Here is a 20,562-nt window from a genome sequence, read left to right as displayed (position 1 = left end):
CGCTCCCCGCCTGCTGCACCAACACCGCTTTCCGCCCGCTCCAGAGGCCGCGCTCTTCCCAGACTCCAACCCAGAGACCGTACGCGATGGCTCCACGGCCGCTGTGCGCGCAGCTGGCTTAATCACACCCGGCACCGAGCGAGCTACTCGGTACAGGTACAGCTCTACAGCTCTCTAAGGAGCGCAGTCCGACACCGAGTCACGCCTTCCCGTGAGGTGCTCCCCCAGCAAACCCCGGCTGCCCGCGGGCAGCTCCAGCAGGCTCCGCGCCTGCCGACGGAACACCCACCGGCACCCGCCTCAGCGGCCCGACGGCCGTTAACGGCCCCGCCTCGCCGCGCCGCGCCCTTCCGGCGCTGCGCGCGCAGCCCGCCCCGCTTCCGGAGAGCGGCCCCGCTTGCAGCGTCATCCTGAGGGGCCGGTTTGAATGAGACCCCGAGGGAGCGGGCAGCGACGTGAGGGGCTCGCTGCCGCCATCGCCGGCCCGCTTCGTCCGCGCTGACGCGGCTCGCCGCTGACCGCCGCTGCCTGCCGCCCTTTCGCTTCCCCGCCGCCAGCCGCACCCTCCCAGGACGCGGCGTGCCGCTCGCCCTCTCCGCCATGCCGCTCTTCTCAGGTGAGCTAGCTGGCCTTGGCGCTCGCCCGGCCCGGCCCGGCGTGGGGCCGTCCGCAGCGTGGGGCAGCAGGGCAGGGCAGCGCGGCGCCCGCGGCGGCGGGGTGCTGCCTCCGCGGCGAGGTCTCTTCGCTGGCCTCGCAGCCCCCAGCCGGGCCCTTCCCGCCGCTGCCGCCGCGCGGGGGGAGGCGGGCGGGGCCTCCCGTGGGGCGGCTCCTCCGGCGGCCCCGCGGTCCGGCCGCCGGCGCTCGCACGTGTCCGAGGGCCCGGCGCCGGGAGTTCCCCGGGACATGCGGCGCGGCCGGGTTGCGGAGGAAGCGTCAGCTCGGCTCTGCCCGGCCGGGGCGAGGACAGAGCGCTCTTGGTGTCCGGGAGGGCCCGGGTGTCAAACGCGAATCGCGTGCGATCGTGCCTCTTGGGTTGGTTTTGTTTTGCTGTCTTGTCAGGTGAGACGCAGTTTGCATCCGCGCTTCCAAATGTATGCAGGTGCATCATCCTCTTCTCTTTTAAATCTATTATTTCCGAGTTAAAATCAGAGTGTCTCACTCGCCTCCTTGTCATGAAGGAAAGTTTCTAGTGAGGACTGCGAGAGTAAAACCTCCAGTGACACTTCCAGGGGCAGTTACTGCTTTATTTATGCTTAACAGGTCTTGTCTCCTGGGGCTTTTCAGTACACGAGGAACAGGTTGTAGAAGGCCTCAGTACACAGTCACATCCCGATTTCTCCATTATTTTAATTGTGGTTGGCAAACTGGAATCCTCATGCCAGTATAACAGGTCTTTTCCTGAGTTCTAGCACATCTGTACAATCTGTGTTTTCTGTTCACAGGGCAGGTATGTTCTTCCCTTTTTTTAGTCTCCATTGTTTTCAGATTAACAATTCGCTTTGTTTGCGATCTCTGAAGAGGCTCATCTTAAGCTTCCTCCTCTTGAGTGCCAAGTTGTCAAAACCAGTGACACTTCAAGTCTGTAGTAATAACTGCTAACTCTTCTGCCTATTAGGTGCTGGATGCATGACTTCAAACATGCAAAACTCAAAAAGCTGTGCATCTGACTTAGTCAGTGACTGAGTGGGTTGTCTTCCTGAAAATACTTGTGCTTGGTATTAAATATGGTATACAAAATCATAGAATCACTTAGGTTTGAAAAGACCTTTAAGATCAAGTCCAACCATTAATAGATCTGTTAAAAAAAAAAAAAAGTTGGGCAAATCGGAAGGTACTTTCTGCTAGAAATACTGAAAAGCCAGTTGTTTGACATGCTTTGTAGTCTAATTTAGACCAAATCGTGGTTATTCTGTCTTATAACCCATTACAAGCACTGCATGCATCTGAAATCTGAACCTCCTTAGAAGGCTTTTTAAAATCACAATTTCTAAGAGGTTCGTGCTGGAAAAAGAAAACCCTAGAGTTGCTGAATATATTGATGTAGAACCGAAGCACAGGTAGAAGGAAGGCTAAGACTTTCTTAAAGTACGATATTTCAGCCCCTTACTGAGCACGTAGGATATTACTGTGTGCTATGTATCGCAAATTTTCAGCAAAACTGCAGCTTGCTGAAGTAGCCTTATATACCTGTGATAGCGATCGGAAGCGATCAAAGATGTGTAGCCATTCTTTGGAAGCACAGTTTGTTCCAGCATTTTTGCCTGATCTTGATTAGTACAAGCTTTACTAAAGGGAAATTAACGTGCTCCTGTGGTGTTCTGCCTAATGTTCCTGCTGATGATCCCATTTCCAGTGTCAAGAAACTGCAGTTTTCAGACCGAATTTCATTTCACTGCTTAATTCCACCTTTTCTGGGGTCAGGGCCTCTGTATCTGCAGCTGGTTATGTGAACACTGTCAAAACTGAGGAGGGTTGCAGCGGTGGCATCATGGATGGCACTCTGAGGTGAACTGTCCATTGGTGTGCTGTTGCATAGGTCTTGTCTTGATGTACGCTTGCCTCTTCATGTAGCTCCACATGAATGATACTGGTAGGCAAAGCTGTGTCTGTCAAACAGTAGCTTTGCTTTTAAGGCACATGGTGTTCTTTTCCATTGAAGGGGAACGGAAATGTTAAGGAAAACTGAACTGGAATCGCACATCTGAACTTCCTTCAGAAAGTTCAGTTGTTTACTGTAAACAGTACCAAGAAATTGGGAGAGTTACTTTCAAACTGCTTTTTAGAAGACTTGCCTAAAGGGTTTCTGAGGCTGTTATACACATTTATTGCTTGGAAAGTTTCTCAGTATATGTATATATATTGCATACAATTGTTTTGTAGGACATTTTTAGACATGTTGGAAGTAATATGTTCTGATGGCTGAGCTGCCATATAGTCAAGGTGTCCCTTAGCGTGATTGACAAGTTTTAGAGTTGAAAGCTGAATGTTCTGAGATGGTATAAACGCTGGAATTTGAAATACTCGGTTGATCTTGGTAATAACATTCTTGTATATTAGGAAATAATCTAGTTTCAAAACATTTTGTTTGCAGTTAATGTGAAATGGGGAAAAGAGAAATTCGATGGTGTGGAGCTTAACACTGACGAACCTCCAATGGTCTTCAAAGCCCAGTTGTTTGCACTGACTGGAGTTCAGCCAGCTAGACAGAAGGTTATGGTTAAAGGAGGAACTCTGAAGGTAGAAATCCATGTTTGGTTTTAATATTATTTTTAACTTTATTTAATGTTATAATGATGAATGACCATATTTTTAAGTGTTCCTCCAGAAGATCTTTCATTGCACGTATTAAACTGACTACACTTTTCAGAAATAATTCTATGTGATTCATTGCCTACAGCTAGAAAATCCTGAAAAAAGTGCTGCTGAATGGTTGGGAGGTACTCTGCTGTTTTAAAACACTTCTCCACTCTTTTACACTAAAACCTACTCTGCTTTGTGGTTTGGGGTTTTTTTTTTGGTGTTTATTTGTTGGTTTTTTTCTTACTTGGTTTTTGGTTTTTGTTTTTTTTATGCTCCTTCTAAACATTCAGAATCTGAATGCAACTTTCTGCTTTTTTAGCTCAAGAAAAGTTTCTCTGGCACTTCTTTGCCAGAGGCTTACTGGTATAATGCAGTATAGCCAGATTTCCTACAAAAAGTTGCTTCCATCTAAGCAGTGTTAGACAACAAATGAAAACCTTATTGGGACGATGACTTGGCTGCTTTCTATTTTAGTCAGACAAGACTTGATGTAAATAGTTAATATTGTGAAATCTTCGATGAAACACAGTTGTGTATTTGGAAATACATAATTAATATTTATGAAGATACTTGCTTGTCTTTTGCTGCAAGATAATTAACCTGTCTTTTATTTCAAAAACAGGATGATGACTGGGGGAACCTAAAAATAAAAAATGTAAGTTCTGGGGAATAACTAGATTTTACTCGTTAATTTTTTATTTTCACATCTAAGGAAAAATGTTAAAGTTCTGCTGTTTCTGTTTCAGTCCATAGCTCTTTCCTGAAAATCAGACCTTGAGGAAAAATAGTTTTACAGATGTCATACCTAAGCATTCTTATGTAGTTCTCACCAGTGATTTGTGAAGAACCTTTTGGCTTCTGTAGGGAAATTATGTCTGCTTTCTGAAGTCCCTTGAAGCATAGATTTCTTACAAGAAATGTTCTGGGTCAGACCAGTGGTCCTTCTGTCTTGTCTGTGACCGTAATTATAAGTGATCTTATTTAGAGAGAGGTTGTGAACCTGGCCAATGCCTGTAGTCCATTGTGCTTGTATGGCCCCAGCATAGAAAATCATGGCATTACAAACACTGAAATTAAAGCTCAGCCTATTTATTTCTTATCTACCTGCCAGAATTTGTCCTGTGCTATATTGCTGCTGTTTAGAAACAAAGCTGTTAGTAATTGTTATTTATTTACTAGTTCAAAAAGAAAACAAAAAGTGAATGTATTTGTGTTTCTTAGCTATATAATATTGTAACAGGGAATCCCAGAGATTTTTGCTTGGGTTTTGTTTTCTTTTTTGCAGTTTCATTTCTGTAGGTATGTTGTAACATCTGTTTGGTACAGGTTTTACTCCAGTTCTTCACTGAGCAGATCGAATCAGATAGTGCCACTCTTACCCTTGTAATTAGTTTGCAAGCATCTATTAGCTCCTTATAGCTACAACTGTTGTAGCTAAGTCATTCAGTAAAATCCCTGGTACGTAATATTTTTGTGCTTTAATGCATACTGTTACTCTAATATTGCCTTTATTAATTTTAATGATTTTATATACAAGTTCTGGGGTGTTATTTACATTGTCAAAGCAGTTTCTTTCCATTATGTTGTTCTTCCTTTTCCTTAGCATTGTATTTTTTAAGGCCCTAGGTAGCCATTTTCTCCCACTTTGATAGAACTTACCATGTAGATGGACTCCTGTGGAATGCTGTAAAACCTATGCTAGTCCAGCAAGCATGGTAACTTGATTGCTTCCTGTCCCCACTTCTTGAATGTTAGTCCTTGTGCCTAAACTGATGGGGTCATTTTGGTTATTGTTCACTTTTCAGTTAGTTTAATGATCTTGGAATTTGACAGACAAAGGATGGCACTTCCGTTTCCCACTTTTTGTGTGAAGGAAACAATTCCAAACTTAGCTATGGACATTATTACCCACACCTGTCTGAAGAGTTTCCCCAGATTCTAGGCTAAAGATGAGGGATGTTTTTCTTATTGTTTAGAGAATTCTGAATTTGAGAAACTCAAACCTTGCAGCTTTTTTCAAATCAGAATTGAGCTGCTCAGTTATCCTGGGTTCTGAGGAACTTGCTAGGACTCAAGGGAAAGAGGAGTATTTGCACTGCAGCATTGAAGATCCTTGATTCCTAGTGGTCTGTCCGAAAGGGAGCTTTTCTGAACACTTCGCATTAGGGTATTCAGTGAATGTTAAATTTAGTCCCAGTTGGAATCTTACATTGCTGGGCTGGTGTCAAGTTCACCAGGCTCAGTGGAAATATCTAGGATGGATAATACTGTGGGTTTGTTCTTGAGAAGTACTTTCTAGATAATGAGAAAGTTAAGGTATATCCTAGAATCATAGAATAGTTAGGGTTGGAAAGGACCTTAAGATCATCTAGTTCCAACCCCCCTGCCATGGGCAGGGACACCTCACACTAAAGCATGCTACCCAAGGCTTTGTCCAGTCTTTGTCCTAAGAAACAACAGTGCAGTATCAGTTCTAAGTATCAGCTAAGAGAAAGATTGTGTTTATTCTGGGGGAAATAGCTGAAATCTATCAAGAGCTTAATGATTTTATTTATTTATTTTTAAGCAGAAATAACTGCCCTTAACTATTTATTACTATTTTTACTGTGTTTCAAGGGGATGACCTTATTAATGATGGGTTCTGCAGATGCGCTTCCGGAAGAGCCAGTTGCTCGACCTGTCTTTGTAGAAGACATGACAGAGGAGCAGTTGGCTTCAGCTGTAAGTGTATTTCACTACTTGGCTCTTTGTAAACCTTAGAATAAGAGGAATAATGGCAAGTTCCTAAATACTAGAAGTTGTTTAAAAGTGGATTTTGAAACTGTAATGTCTGTTTAGCATTTATAGCTTTTTTAAGAAACACAAATTTATATTGATGACCCAACTGGTAGCACTTGTAAGAAGCCTGGAATTTAACTTGCAAGTCATATAACTGGTGCTGGTTTTTCTTTAAGCAGGCGGCTTAGTAAATATTCTAAAAATAGCATTGCTGATGTTTTTAAAGAGAAAATTGTATTGCTCTTTCAGTACTGGTGTCCTGACCTTTGCCTGAATGAGGGCTCTTAGATGTCTCCTTTGTATACTTTAAGGGAAACTAGTGTTTGTTTGAGGTGGGGTGTGTTTGGGGTTCTCTTTGTCCTTTGAAAGTAAGTTTGATGTCAGTGGAATAGATTATATGTTTTCCTTTATGGGAGTAAAGTCTGGAAGATCATAATTAATCTATTATTTTTAATGAAGTAACTTATGTTTGAGTTATTTCCCCCTTTGCAATTTGAAAGGCTTAATTTTCTCATCAGTCATTTGAACTGGGAGCTCTGTCATACTTAACAGTTGCATGACTGTTGTCACCTGCACATGCAGGATGGGAATACATTTATGCATGTCTGTATGAAAATGAATCTGTAGTTTAGGGCTGGTTTTGTGTTTTAAGTATTTAATGTTTTTCATGGCACCAGCAGGGAAAGGATATTCATGTATTTTTGAGACTAACCCTATACACAGACTTTGAAATAACTGAGGCAAACAAGGAGATAGTTCAGTGTCAGATAACGTTTTCAGGAAGTTGGTCACATTGCATTCCTCCGATTCATATTTTGTTATAAATCAAAATTCAATTGTCTGTACTGCATGTATTCATTAAAATTGAATACACAGCTAAATGAATTGTCTTTTCCTGAACTAATTCAGTGGTATTGGTGTGCAGCACAACTTCAGTTTCATTAAACTACATGCTTTTCCCTGACAACTACTCAAAGATGCAAGATTAAAGAAAATCTAAAAAGCTATTGTATTGTGATTTATAGTTGTTTCTGAAGCTGGTTAGTTTAATTACTACTTGGCCTTCGCATTTGTCAAAACTTTAGAAGTTCACAAGCTGCCTGAAAGGATCAAATTAGTGATCTGTTGCAAACTTCTGGAAAGGAGTTTAAATAATGCTTTTGTTTTTAACTATGGGGTTCAGCACATTCCGAGTTTTACCGAAAACTGATTTTAATTAAAACATCAGTGTTTTGTACAAGTGTATTCATGTGGAAATGCCATGGCAATAGAACTTTAAGGTCAAAACTTGAGTGTGATTATAATTGAACTTTCTGAATGACTGCCTGCTTGAAGAATATGTTCATTTAACTAAACATGCACAGAAAAAAAGCCCAAAGCATTCCTGAATGTCCTCTAAAAGCACTGAATGGTGAAATGATTAATATAATCAGAAAATGGATCTGGAAAGCTTCATAAGGTTCGAAGGAATATTCCAGGTTTTACTTGTCTCTGATCATTCCTTTTCATAGAAGTTGATGTGAAGTTACAGTGTTTATGTTGGTTGCACATCTCTCTGTGACCCTCAAGCACCCTTGTAAATTTTTTGGTAGATGGAATTACCATGTGGATTGACAAACCTTGGCAACACTTGCTACATGAATGCTACGGTTCAGTGTATCCGCTCAGTGCCAGAAGTGAAAGAGGCCCTTAAAAGGTAGGATTCGGCACAAAAACACCATGACCAAAATGTTTTCTTTAGCTTATGAAATAGGTATTTTGTGGAACAGTTGTCTTAGTGCTGGGATGGATTTTCATAGCAATCTGTTCTTCTTTAAAGCAATTCAAGTTTAACATCATGATTGAACTTTTATCCTATGGCTGTGTTAGTCTTTACTTTTTCAAGAACTTAAGAATACGTATTTGTTGGAACTGGCTTTTAGTGGATAGAATGTATTTTGCCTAGTTAAAAAATAGTTCCTATCAAGACTTGTTTAAACTGCTTAGACAAGCTACTGAACTCCTAACCCTGTTTTCTGATGTTAGTTTGTATGGCTAGTTCTGTATAAAAGATTGTACAGGAGTGCTGTTCCTTTGAAGAATATTCTTTTCAGTGGCTTTAGAGCTGAAAACACATTGTGCAGTGAAATTCTGCCATTACTGATGTTTGGTACTGGGAGGTACAGCAGAAAGCTCTGAGAGAGAACCATGGAGGTTACTGTGGCGGCAAACTAGGCTAAGATGGTGTTACTGTCATGTGGATATGTAGGGAACAGAAGACATGCCCTTACGGAATCTGTTTCATTCATTCTGAATGTAGAATCACTTAACCTTATTTGTTTATTAGTATGATGAAAACCATCAGTATTTAAGAAATGTGAGGATTAGGTAGAGCATTGACATCTTAAGGATAACTCCTTTAAAACACACTGCTTTCTTGACACCTTGGTACCCAACTGGATAGTCTAGGTTACTGTAAACACTAGTTACTTATACATTTCCCTTAATTCTGTTAGCAGGTGAATCTTAATTATCACTTAGCGTTTCTGTACTTCACAAATAGTTCTGTTTTAAAGCTTTTTCTTGTTTTTCAGTACTGTCATTTTAGGTAAGTCCATTTTATTTCCATGTAAAGGACTGAGATACTGCACTGAATCAGAGTGTTTGACAAATTTAACATACCAAATATCAAAATGTATGCTATAAGACTGGCAGACTGCAATACAAGATGTGGCCTTACTGTCTCTAGGAAGTCAGATTCACAGACAGCTGCTGTGTTTTCCCCTGGAGACTTAAGACTTTATTTGGTCTTCCCTGCCTGATGACAGCATGGAAGGGTATACTGCAGTGAGAGAGAAGTGAAAGTACTCACATCCTTGAAGGTGTTTTTTCCATGCATCTGAAGAAGCTGTGGCAAATGTTTCAGAAAAGGGGTAGCTTCTATTCAGACTTTTTCTCAGTTTCTTTAAAGATGGAGTTTTTGAGGTAAATGGTTTGGGAAGCAGCAGGAATGTATCCAGACTTCTCGGTCTGCATTTATTTATTGTCTAAGGATGCCAGTTTTCCTTTGCTTTCATGCATTGCTTGGAGAATAGCTGAGACTTTGAGGTGAGTGTGAGTAAATCTGAGTTTCAGTTATTTCTGGTTTGCTGATTTATAGAATCACAGAATGGTTTGGGTTGGAAGGGACCTTAAAGATCCTGCAGTTTCAACCTACCCTGCCATGGGTAGACCAGGTTGCTCAAAGCACCATCCAGCGTGGCCTTTCTTTTGATACATTTAAATAAATGTAGCTGCTGCCTGCTTTATGATTTGAAAACCTCTCTGCTCTTCTTGATTGTGTTTAATTGCATACAAATTGTTTTTCTTCTCTTTTAGGTATGGTGGTGCCTTAAGAGCTTCAGGAGAAATGGCGTCTGCTCAGTACATTACTGCAGGTTGGTGTTTTTAGAGTAGAACACAAGGGTTTAGGCTAGTGTGCAATGTCCTCCTAACTGCAGATGAAAATTGCAGTTAGAGCTCTGCGTGTTTTTCTTTAGTGCATATGCCTTAGCAGTATCAGATCTGCTGACACTGGAGGATTCCTTTTGCTCTGTTGTTAATACCTTTAAAGGTTATTCTGACTGTGGCTGCAAAGCATACATCTCTGCATATTATTACCTAGCTGCATACTAGCGAAAGTATATACAAGTGTCATCTAGGCTTAGACAGAAATCATTCCTGTCTCTTAAGTGTTTTGTGTGTAGGCATAAAGTAATTGGAACTTTCTAAAACATACTTCATCCATCTGTGGATTTGATAATTTTGTGTAGAAATAGTCTAGTGCACAATTCTTCATTTCACTTAATGATAGGCTAACACCATACTCCCAGAACATGTAGTTCATTCGTATTTTTTAATAAGATCTATTGGCTGAGCATTATTGTTAAGGTGGTAGCTGATGCTTTATCAGTGGTACTAGTCATTACCCAAAAGATCCAGATTTCGTAACTGAAATAGAAAGCAGTGTCTTCAAAAGGAAAGTTACTCTATATTGTGGTGATCTGGGTGCTCACAATGTGGGAGCTCACGATGGCCCCGTATCTCCAAGTTCTAACTAGAATTCTAGTTAGACCCCTTACATTTGAACAAGGGTACTACTTGTCCACTTTTTCTTTTTTTACTCTATTTCATTGCCCCACTAAGATGCTGGGCCAGGACACTGGGATTTCTACCAGTCCATTTAAGGAAAAACAAAACAATATAAGGAAGGAAAGGTCCAGTTTGTGGGTATGCCTGCTGATCAAGTTTTGGGGTGGTAAGTTCAATGGTTACTCTATACAAACCATATCTGCCCCTCCCCTTTTCACTGCCTTTACTTCATGTCCCTTGTTTTCTCTTTAAGGTGACAGCTCTGCTTTTTAGGAATCTTAATAGTTGAAGTAATTCATAGTTAATTCTTTTGTGCTGAGCTGGTCAAGAACTCCTGCATGACACTTATGGCATTTTTTTTTTTCTAAATTGCTGTCATATCCGTTGTCCCTCTTAATCAAGGTCAGTGCAGATATTTCTTAAAGAGAGGAAGCAGTTGACCTTAGTTCCTTGTAATCTTGTCTATATTCACTTATTCAAGAGTACCATTCATTAGTCTCTCCACTTGTCAATTAGTTATCATGCAGACTGTTGCCAACCTCACAGGGTTGTTGTGAGGGTTAGTAGGTGTCTCAAGTGATGCTGTAACCTGTGTAGACAGGACATTTTACAGTACTGTGTCTGGAACAAAAAAGAAAGCCATGTGTATTGTCATGCAATCAGTAGCATCTGTTGCATTGAACATAGTTATGAACTGTCTGCATGTATGCATACGCATACTTGTTTTCCTGGGGCTTAAATTAAGCATGAGTATTTTCTAGATATTTTAGTTGGGAATAAGTAAAGGATTTTTTTTCCCCAGTAGTTGGTGAAGCTTAAGTTGCTCTAGAGGCTAGATTGTGAATGCCTTCTGGTTTATCTAGGTGTCATCCTCTTGTGAAAACATTGTTCCTCAGATGTGTTTCAAATGAAAACTTAAGTGCTCAAGTTTTGTTTTTCTGTTAACAGCCAGGAAAGATAAGGCCTTGTGTGCCAAACTGTCAGAATTGTTATCTTTATGCTTGCAAAGTCATGTTCAGAAATGAGGTCTTGGGTGTACCTCTTATGACACCTGGAAAATTTGGTCCTGGTTTGGAAAGATCAAACTGGACACTGTTAAATGATAAGCCTTTAAATGTTGCTGCTGTTTTACTATTCTTTTTCAACTTCCTGCCATGTTTGAATTGTTTTTCCACTTCTCAAAACATTCACTTTTTCTTCAAGCTCTTAGAGACTTGTTTGATTCCATGGATAAAACTTCCTCCAGTATCCCACCTATCATTCTCCTGCAGTTTTTACACATGGCCTTCCCACAGTTTGCAGAGAAAGGCGATCAAGGCCAGTACCTTCAACAGGTAAAGACCAATTATTAGCTTATTGTTTGAAAATTCTAGTGTGTTGAGAGCAAGGATATTTGAACTCTTTCCTTCTCCCGTGAATGTAATTTATCCCAGTAAAGCATTTGCTTTTATATTGTATAGAAGAGTTGATTTTAATATTAAGCACCAGCTCTGAAAATGTGTGGTGGAATAGGGTGAAATTCTTATGTAAGGAATTCCTTGTTTGTTTTAGTGTGAAGATTGATGAGTTTAATATTATTAAAGCATAACTCTACCAGTCACATTTAATGTTCTGTTCTCTTCCTAGGATGCCAATGAGTGCTGGGTGCAGATGATGAGGGTACTACAGCAGAAGCTGGAAGGCATAGAAGGTGATACAGTTATGGAGGTAATTGTAGTCTTACTCTAAAAGGAGTTAGGATTTATAATATTATACTTGTGGTTTGCATATTTATCTATTTTGTGAGGGGTTTAACATGTATCTATAGGCCAGTAAGTGAAACTGCTTTCTGATGTGTCTCATCAGCATAAAGCTACCTATGTCATGTCAGCTATGCTATGGAGTGTACTATAGGAATACTTCTACTTTGGGCTCTGGAAAGTACCACCATGGTGACTGAGTGCGTAGCAGCTGGCCCTGGTAACCTGTGAATTTGGCACGTAAGGTTTTTTTCTGGAAGAAGTGCTTCAGCGTTGTTGGCTGCAAGAATGCTGCTTCAAACAGACAACTCGCCTAAGCAACCTCATAAGAAATTAAAGTTTTTCCCAAGGCTTTACCATACTGACTGTCTTCTCTATAAGCTGTTTTCTGGAGAGTCTTAGCAGTGGGAAACATCTAATTGACTACTCTAAAATTTAAGACAGACTTAAGTTGGGGAGCAGGGAAATGTGGCTTTGATTCAAATCTTTGCTAATATGCTTTGAGGTAGCTTTGACAGCATGCAGTATATGCTTTCGGTTTGGAACTCTAGTACTGTGTCAGGAGATTGACTGACTAGGAGAAAATGCACCTAAAGAAAGGTGAAGGAATAGGCTTTAAAGAATTTAAATAAATGAGATATTTTGTCTGTGAAGAATACTGTCTTTACATGATACTTAAAGTTAAATCATAAGAGAATTTGTCTTGCAGACAGACTCCGGAGCTACAGCAGCATCTTCTAAAAAGAAGAGTTTAATTGATCAGTTCTTCAGCATTGAATTTGAAACAGCGTATCCTAAAGACTAAGGCAAGCGATAGAATGATAATAATTTCACGCTTTAGCAGTAGAGTGTGGGGAGCCTGAAAGTGTTGTTCAGAATAGTATAGAAAACCAAGCTGTGTGTTGGGAAAGAGAGAGAGTGATGTATTAGAGGAGTACACAGAAGTTAAAAATAAGATTGGATATACCTTGAGAGAGAGGAAGAACAGTAATGAAAAGTTACAGAAGAAACCCACTGAATTAAGTACCAGATTTCCTCCCCAGAGAAGGTTGCCAGTTACCCTACTTCAAGGATACTGACATGTTTTATCTGAATAAAAGTAATTATCATCCTAAATAGCCTTTCTGTGGCTTGTAAGGGAGTGTTGCTGATACACTTGGCATACTGCACATGTACAAAAGATAGCTTGACTGATTTCTTAAGAAATAAATTTGATGCACACTGTTAGACATATAAGGAACTATTGCAGCTGACAACTTCCTAGTAGCTTTTTTACAGCAAGGACAAAAAGTATATGACCACATGGGGCACACATCTCATGCCAAGTATTACTCTTTTCCCACTTCTCCACCCCACAGTCCTGGTTGTCATGAAAGTGACCACCACCTTTTAGAAAGGATTATACTGTGCGTTTTGCTTGTCTGAAATAAGGAAACATCTTGTTACATGAGTACTGTATTTCACAGCTTGGTACCGACTACCACTGTTCATTACACAGGAAGGAGCAGATTGGTTAGAATGAAGGGCTGTTTCAAATCTGGGTGTTTTCTTTTTTTTATCCTATGAGAAGTAAAAGTACTATTGATGCACAAGCAGAGGATTAGTTTAAATTACCGTGCTGTTCAACATGTTGTTTTCACTAGAGCAGTAGTTCAGCTCTTGATGCACCATGGTTTTCCTTAATTTTGTGAAGTATGAAATGTACAGAAGCTGAAGAAGAGGAAGTAACTAAAGGAAAGGAGAATCTGCTTCAGCTCAGCTGCTTTATTAATCAAGAAGTCAAATATCTGTTTACAGGACTAAAATTGGTAAGTTATCTATATAACCTTTATTTAATTGAAATTCTAAATTGCCCATGTTTTTAATCTGTGACTTGGGATTCACATCTGCTGTTCAAGCTTTACAGAATTCCACAGTTTGTTTTTTTTGGTGTTGAATGGGAAGGTGGCAGTGAAAACAAATGGTATGTTAGTGTAAAAGCAGACTTCAGCACTGTTTTCTTGACCCTGACATTGTCTTCCACATGCAGGTCACCAAGTGCCAGCCAATTTGTCCAGCTGGGTTTCACTCCAGACTGAGCAGTATCACAGAATGGTTTGGGCTGGAAGGCACTTTTAAGGGTCATTTAGTTCCAACCCCCTGCCATGGGCAGGGACACCTTCCACTAGACCAGGTTGCTCAGGTGGTCTCGAACACTGCCAGGGATGGAGCATTTGCCACTTCTCTGGGCAACCTGTTCCAGTGTTTCACCACCCTCACAGTGAAGAATTTCTTCCTTATATTTAATCTAAATCTCCCCTCTGCCAGTTTAAAGCCATTCCCCCTTGCCCTGTCACTACCTGCCCTGGTAAAAAGTCCCTCTCCACATTTCTTGTAGGCCCCCTTTAGGCACTGGAAGCTGCTCTAAAGTCTCACTGGAGCCTTCTCTTCTCCAGGCAGAACAACCTCAACTCTCAGCTTGTCTTCAGAGGGGAGGTGCTCCAGTCCTCTGATCATGATTTAAGCATGCTGTAAACAGTTCCCTAGAAGTCAATTTTAAAACAGGGTGGCATTTTTGTTGCCATTTTGGTGGCATTTGGTTGCGTCCGGGTGGTGGAACAATTAAACTTTAATTTTGCAGACTTTGAAGGGGGTGTTATTTTCCATGATACAGCATCATCTTTAAACTGTGTACGTAAATAGAAGTTTTTCAAGTAGTCGGTGCTTTTTAGATGCATATTTCTAAATTTTTAGGGATTTTTTTGAATCTGAAAGAGCCAGGAGAGAAGCCTACTACTAAACCTCTGTAGTAACTGCTCTTGCAGAGTATTTGTATAAGAGCAGGGATGGAAGCAGTGGCTAAACCAAGTTGCATGCTTCTCAGATAATCTTTGTATCTGCTTTTTCTTTTTTTGACAGACTCTAGAAGGAAAAGTAAGATAAAGTAGTTAATGTTCACAAATAAAATAATAATCACATAGATTATTGTTAGAAGAAAAAAAGGAACCTCACTTTCAGGCCAAAAAAGGTCTAGAATTCCTATGTTGGGTTGCCTATAGAAACAGTACTACTAACCAGGCCAGTCTTGGCCTAAATTAGTAAAGTTCCCCAGAAACATGGTATTACCACCTGCCTCTTCTGTAGCTCTGTCTGCTTGAAACTGAGGTTTGGGAAACATGCAAATACTCCCCTGAGAAGAAACCTCAGATTGGCTTTTAGTTGTGCTCCAAGCATGACGTGACACATTCATAACCAAATCCAGATACAATTCCTAACCAAATCCACTTGCAAGTTCTACTCCTGCAGAATTTAATTTTCTGCAGAGAAAAACCTTTGTGTTGTCAGGGCACAGGAATGAGCCTGGAGCTGAACAAATGAATGGGCTTGCTCTTTCTGCCAAGGAGTTTCGAAATTCTGCCTGTTGTAATGGCTGATAGGAGCAGAGGAAATGGGCAGAACCTGATTTAGCTTATGGCTTGTTTGCCCATGCTGTGCTTTGCTTCAAGCTGTGTTTTATGATTAACGTAGGTGTTATTACCTTTCTTTTAACAGCGTCTTCAAGAGGAAATCACCAAACTGTCTCCAACACTGCAGAGAAATGCACTCTATATCAAATCTGTGAGTGGTACTTTTGTTGCTCTCTTCATCATTCTTTCAACTGTTGTCAATTTTCTGTCCCAAAACACAAAGTTACTGCTGTAACAGGGTGTGATTTATGTTTATAAAACATCTGAATATCCACTACCAAAAAATTTAAAACTGGAAATTATTTCTCTGACTACACTACTATACAAAGTTTTAAATTAGGAGGCCTTGCTATATTCCTATGTGTGTGTGTGTACGGGATAGCCTGTAATTTAGGATTTGCAGTGTTTAAAAGATCTGTCAATGTCTAAAGTAATAGCTTTTTCTTTTTTTCTTATAGTCTAAAATCAGCCGCTTGCCAGCCTACCTGACTATTCAGATGGTTAGATTTTTTTACAAAGAGAAAGAATCTGTGAATGCCAAAGTTCTTAAGGTAAGTTTTGTGCATACTGAACTTGAATTCCTCTTCATGCTTTTCAGTGAGGTTTTTATTGTAGGTAGACAGCTAATACTTGAAGGCTATTTACTCAATTGTTTGCTTTTAAGTTGCATTTAAAAATATTAACAGTGCAGTTTCTTTGCTGAAGTACAAGGTAGCTTTGTTCCCAGCTGTGATGGTCCCAGTGGTGTGGCAAGCTATGCTACCAAAATAGACTGGGGAAAGGGAGGTAAGGGACATAAATGAATTTGCTCCAATACTGCTAGGATGTTTTTTGGTCTCTTCTCACCAACGGCTCAGAGGAGAATGTTTGGTTAAGGAGAGGGACATGCTTTCAGTCACTAGACAGTGTTCTACGGTTGATGAGAAATGCTTTGGCTAACAAACGCTTCCTATACTAGTTATTTTAATGGGCCTTCTGACTGACAAATGCAAGAACCAGCTGCCAACAGCTACATGTTCCAGTATTGCTTTCTGTTGGACTTGGCTGATAGACTTCCTAGGCTGCCCCAGGATATCATGATAGATGATGCCTGCTCTTCACAAGAGAAACAAGGGAATAAAGATTGAAGGCACATGTTAACTATTCTAGAAGATTGTTTGGATAACATAAATTAACATTTTTGCCAGTGTACAGACATTCTACATGCATATTTTTTGCCTTAGGGCTGCATAGGTATTTCTGCAGTGTAAGGTATGACAGCTAATAATAAAGAATCTAAATATTCTGAATGTGGTAATTTATGATGGTTTATTTATACTGAATTAGACATTCTTCTGTGAAAGTATTGTAGCCCTTTACGTAAGTCCTGTTAGCAACATTTCAGTAGATCAAGTTGTCATAAATGTGATGAGAGTTGCATCTAATTGGACTTAGTATTGTCTTCCCATAGAAGAAGGCTTTAACCTGGTGTACCAAGTAATGTTAATAATCTTTCTGCTTTTTACTTCCTAGGATGTTAAATTTCCTCTTATGTTGGATGTGTATGAGCTGTGTACACCAGACCTTCAGGAAAAAATGGTTTCTTATCGATCAAAATTCAAAGATCTAGAAGACAAAAAAGTTAATCAACAGCCAAAGAATGTAAGTCTCCTGACATTTTGATTCAAGAAGTCATACAGCTGGAATTGGGACACCCATAAGGATTAGAGAAAACTTGACTTCCTTAAATGTAGCATTTGAACTCTTTGATATTGAGCTTCAGATCTTTTTGTGTATTTTCTTGGAAAATACCTTATCAGCTTTGGTATGACTGCTTCACCAGAAATGTTAAATGCTGTAGAAAATTATATTGTTTCCATTTTTATTTCAAAACTTACGAAAATGTAGTGCTTCTGCTTACCAGTGTTACGACTAAAGGTTTTCTGTGAATTACACAGAATGGTTCTCTTCAAACATGACTGCTTGCTGGCAGGTCACTTCTTCAGTGACAGGTAGCTTTCTCCTGCTCACCAAGTGGAAAGGGTTGTACAAGGTTCTACGATGTGTTTGACTGATAAAATTTAGAATATATGTACTTACATAAATTTAGAATATATGAGCTTATAGTCTGCGTTCTAAAAACACGGCAAGTGCTTTCATTTTCTGTCCTGTCTACATATTCTAAAACTGGCTTCCCTTTATTTAAAGAAACCATTTCCTTTAATGAAGGAAAAAAGTAAACAAGCTAAAACCGTAGTGTTTTAGCCATTGTTTTTACGTTTGCCAGTCTTTTCCTGGCCTCTCTTGCCAGTTTCATTTAAACATTTGAATAAGGCTCACATCTCTACACAGTTAGGAGCAAGGAAAGAGTGCTATTAAGAGTCTGTTTCTAGTGTTTTCTTGTTGCCATTTGTGCTGCTAGCAAGTCCCTAACAAGGAATACAGCCTTCAGTTGCAGAAATGTTTTATAAACAAACCGGTCAGTCTCGGGGGTAAACAGTCTAGGCAAAAGGTGCTAAAGTGGTGTTATATTTGCAGTAAAAAGTGGTCTGGTCTAGATGAGGCTTTTGCACATCCACTCAAATGTGGTAATGGAACTTGGTTTTAAGTTGAACAGAAAACGTTTAGGCTTAAAAACATCTTTGAATGAATGGGGGGTTGGGATTTGATAGGCTTGCACTAAAGCTTTTTCACAACTGTTCCATGTTAATTCAGTATATTCTGTTCTTCAGTCTAGTAAAAGCGAAGGTGCACAGAAAGAAGTTAAATATGAACCATTTTCTTTTCCCGATGGTGAGTACAGGGAAATAAATCTGTTTTAAAGTAACTTTGTTTACTTACGTGTAAGTGGACCCAATCGTAGGAATATTTTTAGAACCCTGGTTATTTTTAACACTTTTGAAAATTAATTGTCAGACACTGACAGAAATTTAAGCAACGGAAAGATGAGGCAAGCCGAAATGCTCTTGAGATCATAGAATCATAGAATCGTTAGGGTTGGCAAGGACCTCAAGATCATCTAGTTCCAACCCCCCTGCCATGGACAGGGACACCTCTCACTAAACCATCCCACACAAGGCTTCATCCAACCTGGCCTTGAACACCGCCAGGGCTGGAGCACTCACAACCTCCCTGGGCAACCCATTCCAGTGCCTCACCACCCTAACAGGAAAGAATTTCCTCCTTATATCCAATCTAAACTTCCACTGTTTAAGTTTGAACCCGTTACCCCTTGTCCTGTCACTACAGTCCCTGACGAAGAGCCCCTCCCCAGCATCCCTATAGGCCCCCTTCAGGTACTGGAAGGCTGCTATGAGGTCCCCACGCAGCCTTCTCTTCTCCAGGCTGAACAGCCCCAACTTCCTCAGCCTGTCTTCATACGGGAGGTGCTCCAGTCCCCTGATCATCCTCGTGGCCCTCCTCTGGACTTGTTCCAGCAGTTCCATGTCCTTTTTATATTGAGGACACCAGAACTGCACACAATACTCCATACCGTACGTTGATAATACATAAAAGACATGCACATCAAAAGACATTTGCATGTCCTAGAATTATAGCGTAGAATAATAGAATGGTTTTGGTTGGAAAGAACCTTCAAGATTACCCAGTTCCAACCCCCTGCCATGGGCAGGGACATCATCCACTAGACCAGGTTGCTCAAAGCCCTGTCCAGCCTGGCACGTGCAGTTTTGGGTGATTCCTTGTCAGTGGTTGGTGTTTGAAGGAAGTATATGCCCAGAAAGCTTACTGATGGGTTTAATGCTTTAAGCTTTCTGCATTTGCGTTCTGTCCAGGATCTGTATTTATGTCTCAGTTTCCTGAGAGGGTGTCCTGGCTGAAAGCTGCTGGGTTTAGTTCACAGTGGTTGAGAACCATGCTGCAAGTGGGGTTTTACACAGCTGCAGTGCTGCAGTTTGGGTTGTGTGTCTTTAGTCTGCATATTGTTAAAACACAAAACAGTTCATGTACGACTCAACGTAACTTTCTTTTCCTCCTCTTCCTTCAGATATCGGTTCTAATAACTGTGGCTATTACGACCTGCAGGCAGTGCTAACACATCAAGGCAGATCAAGTTCCTCTGGGCATTACGTGTCTTGGGTTAAAAGGAAACAAGGTAAAACACCTTGACAACTCACAGCTCTCTCAATTGCCCTTCAGCCTTAACATTAAGTGTGCTTAGATTCGATGTACCTACATTACAAATAATCCTCTCTCTTTTCTTGCAGATGAATGGATTAAATTTGATGATGACAAAGTCAGCATTGTTACACCTGAAGATATTTTGAGGTTATCCGGGGGTGGAGACTGGCATATAGCTTATGTTCTACTCTATGGGCCTCGCAGAATCGAAGTAGTTGAAGATGAAGCTGAGCAGTAGTCTTCAGTTTTAGCCATTCTGCCTAGGTGTGAAATAAATGTTGATAACTGATCACTTCCCTAACCCCAGAGCTTTTAGCAAGTGGATAAGTAATTTGTTCAAACCTTCTCACATGAAGAAGGGTATGGGTTCAAAACTGCTCCAAGTACCAATTTGCTGCCACTGGACTGGACTGGGCTTGCCCCTGGGGTGGTGACAATTTTTAAAGTAGCTTTAACACCTCGCAGAAGAGAAATTTTTTAAATGAGCCTCTTCTTCCCCCCTGCCCCTTCCTCTCTGATGTCATCAAGTATTTATTACACACCTACTCTCGCGTTTGTTACTCTTGCATGGTTTCTGCCACAGTTCAGTAGTTGTCCATCCTCTGCCTTACCTGGCATGTTTGTTAGGAAGGTAGAAGAGCAACTGTTGCCTTGTTGTGTAACTCAGTGCTGCTGCCCATAGCCAACGACAGTGGCTCCAATCAAGTATTGTCCAGCCTGACGTGCTGATTCAGTCTGTTCTGTTGCTGGCACCTCATGACTTCAAAATAAATTGTGATCAACAACGTGTCCTCCATTAAAAAAAGTTCATGTCTTAGTGATGTAGTTAGTATGTGTTTGTTTTGACCCCCTGGGCCACCACTGATGAATGTCTGCGAGTAACCTTCTGATAAAGCCACTGGTGTTTAAGCTGTTGGGATTTATCTTCTGTCCTTTGGCTCCCACTGCTCTCTACAACTACCTGAAACGAGGACACAGTGAGGAGGTGGCTGGTCTCTTTTCCTGAGTAACAGGAAAAGAGGTAATGGCCTCAAGCTGTGCCAGTGGAGGTTTAGACTGGATAGGAATTA

At 40.7% G+C, this 20,562-nt stretch overlaps 1 protein-coding gene across 1 annotated transcript; it reads left to right on the top strand.

Annotated features, from left to right (window-relative positions):
* Positions 1-362: 362 nt before the first annotated feature.
* USP14 (ubiquitin specific peptidase 14) lies at positions 363-20,309 on the top strand. The gene is made up of 16 exons (XM_065668093.1): positions 363-616; positions 3,092-3,237; positions 3,923-3,955; positions 5,917-6,021; positions 7,671-7,774; positions 9,436-9,494; positions 11,392-11,522; positions 11,815-11,895; positions 12,637-12,716; positions 13,621-13,735; positions 15,459-15,524; positions 15,832-15,924; positions 16,886-17,014; positions 18,085-18,145; positions 19,359-19,466; positions 19,579-20,309. Exons 1-16 carry the CDS (start codon positions 601-603, stop codon positions 19,728-19,730), a joined length of 1,479 nt encoding a protein of 492 aa, XP_065524165.1. The 5' UTR covers positions 363-600; the 3' UTR covers positions 19,731-20,309.
* The last annotated feature ends 253 nt before the right edge of the window (positions 20,310-20,562 follow it).

Source organism: Lathamus discolor, chromosome 2 (assembly GCF_037157495.1).
Source record: "Lathamus discolor isolate bLatDis1 chromosome 2, bLatDis1.hap1, whole genome shotgun sequence".
Classification (NCBI taxonomy): Eukaryota; Metazoa; Chordata; class Aves; order Psittaciformes; family Psittacidae; genus Lathamus; species Lathamus discolor.
The sequence above is the reverse complement of the archived record's forward strand: the minus strand, read 5'-3'. Positions and strand labels throughout refer to the sequence as shown.